This window comes from Arachis duranensis, chromosome 8 (genome assembly GCF_000817695.3).
Source record: "Arachis duranensis cultivar V14167 chromosome 8, aradu.V14167.gnm2.J7QH, whole genome shotgun sequence".
In the NCBI taxonomy this organism is placed as follows: Eukaryota; Viridiplantae; Streptophyta; class Magnoliopsida; order Fabales; family Fabaceae; genus Arachis; species Arachis duranensis.
Window position 1 is genome coordinate 13,963,695 of NC_029779.3, and position 10,236 is coordinate 13,973,930.

Below are 10,236 nucleotides of genomic sequence, written 5' to 3' on the forward strand. Positions count from 1 at the left end.
AAACCAAAATATTTATCTTGCACACCAATATGATCAATCATTAGAGATGCTGCCAATTGTAACCGAACTGACTCGATGTATTATTACTGAAAAACACAACCGATTTATTTAAATTTACCTGTTGCCCACTAAAGCTCTCGTAAGAATCCAACAACTCCATAATTCTTTAACAAGATTCGGAGGAGCCTTGCAAAAAAGAATTGAGTCATTTGCAAATGCTAAATGGTTCACCCTAGGACATCTCTTTGTTACTTGAATGCTCTGAATTAGTTTGTTTTATTCTGCCTTGTATAGCAAGAAGGATAGACCTTCTGCACAAAAAAATAGGCATGGGAATAACAGGTCACCTTGACGAATGCTTCTACGTGGTTTAAAAAAATCATAGGGTTATCCTTCCAAAACAATAGAATAAGAAACAGTAGTAACCAATTCTCGAATCCAACCAACAAAAGCATCGTCAAATCCCGGTTTATTTAGAATAAACAAAAAAAAATCATTCTATTTTGTCATAAGCCTTATTCATGTGTCTAACTTCACAGTCATTTCAGTTTCACAACCTTACCTTTTAGTCTTGAGGTGGTGCATATATTCGTGAGCTATAAGAATATTGTCTGAGATCATTCTTTCCTTAATAAATGTACTCTGGTTAAGACTCACTAGTTTATTTATTATACCTTGAAGTCTATGAACAAGAACTTTAGATATAATTTTGTAAATGACAGAAGATAAACTAATGGGTCTCACCCGAGTCATATCAGAGGCATCTGGAATCTTCGGAATCAAATATATATGTGTGTGGTTGAAACCTTTTAGTATTCTTCCACCTGTATTGAAACTACGTACTGCCCGAAATAAATCCCTGCCAACCAAATCCTAAAATTCTGAAAGAATTTTGCAGTCATGCCGTCATCTCCTGGAGCACTTTAAAGATGTACACTAAAAGTAGCCCTCTTCACTTCCTCAAAAGAGACCAACCTTCATAACCGACAGTTCATAGAAGTTGTAACCTTAGGTTCGAAGTTCGTAAAAAACAAATATGGATCAGTTTGGCAAGTTGAGGTGAAAATTCCTCTGAAGTAGTTTTCAGCCACTACTGCAATATCCGCATTCGAAGTAGCTACCTCACCTTCAGGACTCACAAGCCTCCAAATTTTATTACCCCTCATTCTGTTTTTAAACTTCTGATGAAAGAATTTTGTGTTTGATCCCCATCTTTGAGTCACTTGACTCTGGATTTGGCTTTCTAGTACATTTCTTCATCATGATAAGCTACCTCAAGTTTTCTCTCCAATTCGGTTAGTTCGTTGTCACAAAAAATTCCAGCTAATCTCAGTTCCTCTATGCGATTAGTAAGTTGCTCAATTGCCTTTCTTGAGTTTTGGTTGCTTGATTGCTATGTTTAATCTTCTGTGCCAGAATAAGCATAGCTGGTCCTTCTATTCTCTCCTCCAAACATCACAAACAATCCTCCTGACCTCTGGCATGAAATTTAAATATTCTTTTAGATCTTTCAAAACTCGGTTTGGAATCCATAAGAAGAGGTGCATGATCTGAACCCGATTCTGATTATCTAAGAGTCATTGAAGAGGGATAAAGATTCATCCAATCAACACCAGTGAAAACCCGATCTAATCTTTCTTGGATAATATCGGCCCCTCTGTTTATTGGACCATCTAAACGGCCTCCCCAACATGCCTAAATCCAAGAGAGAAGTATCATTAATGAAATCCTGAAAATTAGTGATAGAAGATTGAGATTTATCATTATCACCCTGTTTTACAGCTTGGCATTGAAGTCACCCGCAACTACAACTTTAGAACTGAATTGCTGAATTATAGTTTGTAAATGCGTGAATTGAGAATAGCGAATCTGCTCATTTGTGCTCAAACAAACTCCTATTAGCCTCCATCTCTCTGCCAAAATTAGATCCCTTATTCTAGCCACAATGTAAAACCAGTCAGATTGCAAAATTTGGATCTTGACGTCTTCTTTCCATGCCAATACCATGCCACCAACCATACCATCTAGCTCCACCAAGAACCAGTTTTAAAACCCGCAGACCGCATTTTAGTTTCCACCTAGCAAGCTTGATTTTTTGTCTCACAAAAAAAAAAAAAAGCTCGAGGGAGTGGGAACGTATCATCTCTTTAAGATTATGGACTATCAGAGGTCTCGCCAAATTCCGACAGTTCCATATCAATAGGTTCATGTCTCCTTGGGTATCATTTGACGGCTGGCACCCTCCACCTCAGAGTCAGCAACATGTTTGTCATCCGAGCAGAATCTTCATTCTCTTTGTTTGTCATCTTTCTTTACCTCTCACATAATTCTTGATTGAAGAACTTTCCTGTTGTGCTAAATGTTTCATGTTTGGAGCTCTAGTCTGTTTTATAGTGAATAGGAACAATGATTTTTTCAAGGCGATCTCCTTTGATAGCAGTCTAAGCTCGTCCAAAAGAGTTAGAATACAAGCTTTTAAAGGAGTTGATCAGTTTTGGCAGCATCACCCTTGTTACCTCCTATGTTGGAATTTGTTTTGCTCCTTGTGTTTGCTCTGAAATTGCTCTCATCTCCCATACTTAGTTTCGAAAAACCCTCCAAAAGCCAAGAAGGTGTGCGTTTCTTTTTTGGTTAAAAGACATTCTCATGTGCTGACCTGAATTTGGAGGAATTCACATCCTCTTTTCCTTCAATCCTCTTTCCTATTTGATATGCCTTTACCCAATCTCCAATTTTGTTCTGTTGTATCTAATTATTTGCTGAATCCACAATCCAAATTGGGCATGTCTTAGCTTCTTGTCCCAACCTAGCGCAATAAGTGCAACAATTGCCTAATTGATCATACTGCAACCCTACTTCAATTAGTTTCTTATCCGGGCTAGCAACTTTAACACTACCTTGGATCTCCTTCTCTCCATCAACAAAAATTTTTGCTTTGAGAATCCTTGTTTCCTTGTCCCAAACCTCAAAAAATCCCATGTCATAAATTCTCCCCAACCGTTCACCAATTTTCCTCCCTACTTCCAAAGTTTTGAATCTCTCGCAAATCCCAGAATTATGTCCAAACTGAAAATTCTATGATAACCACTCCCTCCAATTCCTCTTAATCACTCCACCTTTTAACGTGCAAGACATAGTTCCTAAATAATCGCAGGGAGCCTTTCTCAATTCTCATCAATTCAGCTTCCAATCACACAAAACCCAGCCAGATTTTTCCATATGGCCTTTAGTGCGTTCTCCATGGTGCCTATTGAAAAGGATCCGTCCACAAACACTCTCCCTCTTAAGCTATTAGCACAAGACTGCACTCCCTCAAATATATCCTCTTCTCCAAGATAGATAACCTCCTCATCACGCTCCTCTGGTGGTTGTTCAAACACATGATCCTCACGTCTCCCATCCATGCTAAATTGCCGGCGTCTACTAGTCACAATGCATGGATTAAAGATACTCAGATCTTAAAATGAAAGTGAAAGAAAACCCTAGTGGGTACTAGAACCCTAGCAGGCCACAAATATCTTAATGTACTTTTTAGGTAATTCATTTCATATATAATGCATTTATTTAAAAGTAGGTGTATAAAACTCATGTAATCTCTCATACTTTATTCAACGGTTAAAGCCAAATAACAAATTTTGAATTATGCTCCAGGACACAAGATTTGAATAAGACAAGTTTTGAATAAGATTTTGGATTACACTAGAAAACATTAGACCAGTTATATTTACATCAAGCCACACTAAGATCAATTGATCTTTGGTGCAAAGAAATTGAATTCGTATATAAAACTAGAACAGATTGTGGAAGGCTAAGCTGAATCAATTGCATTCAACTACCTAAGTTGACAACCACAACTTTGCTCCAAGCTACATTACCAAATCAGAGAAGCTTTGATATGACCTGGCATGAAGTCCAGAATGCTTTAGTTGCAGCCCTTACAATAACAGGGTTTTGGTATATCCTGCCGACAATGTCAAGTGCCAAATGAAACTATTAGCTCAACTGTGACGATTGAACTAATTCAAAATGATTCTGTTTTGAAAAGGCTCCACTATTATAAAGGAGCTATTATTATGTTACTAAACTATGTGTGTGCTTGGTTAGACGTTAAAAATGGGATGAAATTCTTCTGGAATTAGTAAAATTAACCATGTATCTCATCCACAAAAAATGTCCACCTAATTTTAAACCTCCGATCAAACATATTGTAAATGAAAAATGCAAGTGACAAGATGATAAAACTAGACATTTAATATCCATAACTGAAGATTACTAGAGGAATGCTAACAAGGCAGAAGCCAATTTCATAAGTAAAATGTGCGACACGTTTCGCAGCAGATGAATAAAACAATTAAGTTCTGCAATTTTAAGTCATGTGAAACCACTTACCCAATAGCCGTAGCTCCCCATGATGCAACATTATAAATAACTTTGCTCCCATCCCAAGCCTTTTGAAGCTTACCTTTTTTCTTTTTCACTGAAAAAGTCTTGCTGAGGGCTAATAAAAGAAATATAAAAAGTCAGCAATTCATTCCATTTTTCAGCTAACTGACAATAATATTGCCTCAGTTAGAGCATAGCCATGAACATTCATCTGAAATACAGAGGTAGATGATGAAGAGAAATGATTGTTTTCACTAAAATATATGGAAGCACAATGAAGGTAAGCCATTAGGAACGAAGCAATTAAATTCACCTTCTTGGAGTTGAAGAGGTGTCAAATCCTACAAAGAGCAAAGGAATCAATCAGAGAGATCAGAGACAAAAGTAAATTTGACGACATGTTTCTTATTATCGATCATAGCTAAAATTAATAAAGCAACATTGTCCATTGCTTGATAACAAGCAATTCTTGAGCAACAGAAGAATGAGACAGCTTCAGTTAAGCATACTATGGGAAAAGCCATAATAGTAGTTTGGATTGGCTTTTGAAAAAAAATACTTATTTTTTTCATCTTTTTTAAAAAGATATTTTTTTAATAGACAAGCTATTTTACATTTGGATAAAATTTTCAAAAAGAATTTTCAAGTATTAAAAATGCCTTTTGCTTCTGCTTTTTTAAAAAGCAAGGTATTAGCTTTTAGAGAAACAAAATAATTTGCTTTTTTAATAAAAGTATTTTTTAAAAGATGTATCCAAATAGGTTTAAAATTGAATAAAAGTACTTTAATTTTGTACATTTTTTACTCAAAAAAGTCAATCCAAACCAACACTACATCTTATGGCACATACTATAAAGCCAATCCAATGACAACAAAATATGTGAATTACATACCTTGGTCTGCTTCAGGGATAACAAATATGCAGCCATGAAGCAAGCGATGCCTTCCACAATATCTTCTTGTTTGACAAGAACATAATCTTCTTGGTCGGAGTCAACATCTTTATCTTCCCAGAGATCATTATCACTGACCATATCCCAAGAATTACCTTCTTCTGCCATAAACCATAAACAATCAATTTCTGTAATCAGTATTCAAGGTTTCAAACAACAAAAGGAGCAACTTGTATTACTCAAATCATCAAAATGCAGAAATCATTTTGTGATGTGTAACATACCAGCTGTGTCACGTGAAAAAGATGCCTGGGCACATTCTAACTTTTCAAGGAAGCCAGGGCATTCAACTCTAGATTTGATCAGATCACATAACTGCATTGGGACACAAAAGCTGCTGTGTTAGGAATCTCATTAACATTAAGGACAGTGTTCAGAATCGGTCATTTTAAACATTCATAGTTCCATTGCATCACACAGGAACCACTATCAAACAAACAAAAATGACATCATCAAATATAAGAATTTATGTTTCATGTGCATTCCCATCATATCTATTCTTCCAGCAAGGCTCAAGACTAGAGTAATACTTCTGTCTCTAACTCTATATGTATATGTATATGTATGTTAGCTCATTCACACTGAATCAAATATGACAATGCTCAAAGATGCGCTCGTCTAATAAATGAGCTCAAATTTCTAGCTCATGCTCTGCTCGTTAGCTCCCGAGCTCAGTTTACTGATCTACCAAGGAATCAAGCTATATAATTAGCTCACGAGCTGACTTACTTACTTCTAGACCTAATCTCTTAAGGTCTAACCATATACTCATATGCACCAAGCGTACAAGAACAGGTTCTCTTTCAATTCCAAATGTCATATATCTAATAAATATAATTCATTGGCCTTTAATTTGCTGCTTGAACTTTCAGAAACTTGGCTTAGGTGTAATAATTAGAGCTCCAGATCCTGCTATCGACGTTCAATTATGACTACCAATCAACATTCACTTTATCAAGTAAGCTTGTTTTTTCTGACTATTAATCAAAGATTAAAAAAAAGTTTAAACTGATAAGGAAGTTAGTTCATGAAACCTAATTACATATCCTATCCTATCACAACAAGAAGTCAAGAACTCCCTCCCAACACCATCACAAACCCTAAACAACAACAGCAAAAAACAGAAAAAATAAAATAAAAAACGAAAGTACCTCATCGGTTTCAAGATCAGGTGGTGGTGATGGTGGTGGGGTAGGATGAGCCCCAGAACTGTGTTCATGGAAGATGGTATCAGTAGAATTATCGTGGATAGTTGATTCAAGTGCTCTCTGACAATGGTGAAGAACGGCTTCAAGGGTCTTCCTTTTCACACGAAGCGATTCCCTCTCTGATTCCAAATCCACCATGGATCTCTGGTCCATTACCTTACCCCAAACACCCACCACTCTGAAATTTGAGAAACTCCCACAGATTTCAACAGATTAATTGAAGAAGACGAAGAAGAAGAAAGTTCCCTCGTCCATAGGGTTAGGGTTAGGGTTTTTTTTTTTTTTCTCCCCGCTGAGATTGTGTGTGTTAGAAGGTGGCGGTGGCAGCTCAAACTGCGATTAAATAAAACCAAGACTAATAAATTTTCAAAATAAGAATACAAATGATAAATTATTCACTTAGAAAAACTGTAAAATGACAAAATTGTCTTCCACTGAACAAAACTTTTTGTTGCATGGTAAACTCAGATTACCAGAATACCAGATGGCTAATTAGAAAGGTGAAAATTGAAGTATTGATGTGATCTGTTTAATTTTATTTCAAAAATTTTCAATTTGCATTAAATATACTCTTGATGGTTAATTTTTCAAAAAATTTAAGATCAATTCAACAACAATTTCATAAGAACGACTCTCAACATAAGCAAATTAAACATAATTTTCATATATTATTATTAGATTGCTCTTAAATTTTTTGAAAATTTAGCCGTCAAGGTATATTTGATGCAAATGGAAAACTTTTGAAATAAAATTGAAACAAAATAAAACTTAAAGATATTTTTAAAATTTTTACTAAATTTTAGAGACAAAAAATATACTTTACCCAAAAATTATATATGATTTTTTACTAATTAGTAATTATTTTTCTATTAATTTATGAAATAATGAAATATACTCACAGTTAAAGTTATTTAAGTATTTTACTTTATTATTCTACAGGTTTAATTATTTTAAAAAAAGTTTAAATTTTTTTTATTAGAATTGTCATAAAATATTATTCATTAGTAATTTATTAAAATTTAAATATGCTGTGTATATATAAAAAGCCAACTACTAAATTAATAAAAATATATATTAAAATACAAAATATATATTAAAAATAATTAAATAATATATATTATATATAAATAAAATCTCAAAACACATAAAAAAAATTTTTAAAAAAAGCGCATACTAACACAATGTGTAATGTGTGCTCGGAACTTTTTGTTAAAAATTATATGTAAGTCGACTTAATATAGAAGTTTTTCGAATAAATTTGATAAAAATTTCATGTGAAGTTTTATTAGACGAGATGAGATGAGACAAGATGATTCCCTTAACCTTAATCACAATCTTCCCAATACTATTATATGTTATATGCTAATTAAGTCATTAATTAGATTATAGATACGTTTGCTTTGGTTTTGGTCTAGGTCTAATTTGGTTTGTTTCTCATGGACATCTTTTTCGTGCACTGGAATTGTTACCTCTGCATTCACGAAATGTGCATCTTTGCGTTACAAAACTATAAAAAGTTAAAAACAATATAATCCTCTTTTTAATTTCTTTTAAGTCTTTCAGTCTTTCACTCTCTCACGTTTGAATTGCAACTCCCTCCACTTGGACGGTGTATTTTCATGCAAAGTGCAAACTCGTCCTCATTTCTATTGTCCATGCATTTTCAATTAGTTCTTTTACACAAACACCCCAAAACTCAAATATAATATTGTTCATAAGATTTTTCCTTCCGAATTTAAGAGTTATTTGAATAAAATTATAAAATAAATTGGAGATACGATATTGTCACTATTTTTCTATTCTAAATTCTCGTTATTTCGAATTTGTTATCTTCAATAATAGAGGTATATCTATAAAGGCTCTGATATTCAAGTTAGCATGGGTCGTAAGAGGAACTTAGATAGAGATACACCTGATATACGTATTTACTAGCTACTCTCGTCATAAAATACTTGATACTTTATTGTGATCTCTCTTCATATAATGTCTTTTGGCCTATATATAGTCAATGTTATAACATTTTTTTTTAATAGTAGAATGATTGTTATAATGTAACAATTAACTTCATAAAAATTAAGAGTAATGCTACTTGTACACTAAAATTAGCTAATAAAATCAGCCACCAGTATAAAATACATGTTGAAATATAAATATACATTAAAAATAAATTAAACTACACTTGTATTTATACACAAATACATTGGTAGCTAATTTTAGTAGTTAATTTTGGTGTACAAATAATATGTGATCCCAAAAATTCAGAATTTGTCTGTTATTATTTTATAACTATGGTTTAATCATTTCAGAAATAAAGTGATTTATTAACATTTTTAATTCATTTTTTAATTATTTTTAAGTAAATTTCTTTAAAAACAGAAAAAAAGAGAAAGCAAAAACCTAAGAAAAAAATCCTAATCTGAAAAGAGGGGAGCCAAGGAAGAGATACCCTCCATCACAAAAAAAACCCTAGCTTCTATCGAGGTTTTCTTCCTCAGGTCATCACATCGCGTTTGTCTCATTGCTGCCGCCGAAGTTGAACCAGCCCTCTTCATCCACTGCCATAGCATCAGCATTGTTGAATGTCGTCTCTGCCGTCACATGGCATCCCCTGTGTTCCATGGCCGTCGGTGCTTCCAGTTCCTTTGTATGGGACTTCGTATGTTGGTATGTGTTCGTAGCCGTTGTGGTCTACAGTATTGTTGTTGTTTCCGTTGCTGTCGCACTGTGTCTGGTCGCAAAGCTTTTCCTTCAAACTTCAATTGCTTGATGAATTTTTTTCATTTACGTACAATCTATTTAAATGAGTTTTTTTTTCTAATTTAAAATAATTGTTTGGATAATTGAATGATGGAATGTTCCAATTTAGATTAGTTGATTTATGATTTTTTTTTCAATAAATAATTGTTCAAAGATTATTCCTTTATTTCTAGTTTTCTACCACAAATTTTTATATTATTTTTTAAAATAATAATATGCTCTAAAATAATTTATAAAACTTGAGCAAAATAAATCATATCTTTACATGTCTAAGTGGCTTTAGGATTTTTAATATTTTTTAATAGAGGATGAATTTATGTCTTCCTATTTATAAACTTTGATCTCTAGATGTCAAGTAGTATTTTTTGTGATAAATTTACAAAAAAAAATTATTCGATTTTTTACTTCAAAACTTTTAAGTTGTTACTAAACCTCCAAATCCTTGACCATTTAATTGGTCTAAAAATTATAAGCCTTTAAAGCGTATAATAATATTATCACAAATTAAAATTTAAAACATTTTTATCATTGCAAATATTTATATTTCACCGAAAATATGAAAATATTTACAAATTTTAATATGTGTCATATTATTCTACGCTTCAAAAGCTTATAATTGCTAGACTAATTAAATTATCAATGATTTGAAGGTTTAGTAACAACTTAAAAGTTGTGAGACAAGAAATAAGAAAAAAAGGCTTTACCACAAGAAACATTATTTGACATTCAGAAATCAAAGTTTACAAAGTTGAAAGACAGGAAATTCATTCTCTATTAAAGAAAAAAATATTAAAAATCCTAATTAAACTTTTCGAAGGCAAACCACATCCATACTAAAACACGTGAAGTTATGATTTATTTTATTTAAATTTTTATAAAATATTTTAGAGCATATTATTATTTTAAAAAAATAATATAAAAACTTATGGTAGAAA

General features: G+C 32.8%; 1 protein-coding gene across 2 annotated transcripts; it reads right to left on the reverse strand.

Annotated features, from left to right (window-relative positions):
- Positions 1 to 3,675: 3,675 nt before the first annotated feature.
- LOC107460947 (uncharacterized) lies at positions 3,676 to 6,892 on the reverse strand. 2 transcript variants are annotated; one of them, XM_052252414.1, is made up of 6 exons: positions 6,488 to 6,892; positions 5,561 to 5,651; positions 5,277 to 5,434; positions 4,697 to 4,724; positions 4,390 to 4,498; positions 3,676 to 3,961 (listed from the first exon to the last, which is right to left on the reverse strand). In XM_052252414.1, exons 1-6 carry the CDS (start codon positions 6,695 to 6,697, stop codon positions 3,880 to 3,882), a joined length of 678 nt encoding a protein of 225 aa, XP_052108374.1. In that variant the 5' UTR covers positions 6,698 to 6,892; the 3' UTR covers positions 3,676 to 3,879. The 2 variants fall into 2 exon arrangements, with proteins under 2 accessions (XP_052108374.1, XP_015934867.1); XM_016079381.3 differs by having other exon boundaries at positions 5,277 to 5,437; positions 6,488 to 6,889.
- Between the last annotated feature and the right edge of the window lie 3,344 nt (positions 6,893 to 10,236).

Bases quoted from the DNA above. Each gene is read 5' to 3' on its own strand.
- LOC107460947 (XM_016079381.3), bottom strand. From the start codon at position 6,697: ATGGACCAGAGATCCATGGTGGATTTGGAATCAGAGAGGGAATCGCTT. The intron at 5,438-5,560 runs GTATGTTACACA...GGTTTATGGCAG, and splicing joins TTTTTCACGTGACACAGCTG to AAGAAGGTAATTCTTGGGAT. The intron at 3,962-4,389 runs GTAAGTGGTTTC...CATTGTCGGCAG, and splicing joins TGGGGAGCTACGGCTATTGG to GATATACCAAAACCCTGTTA.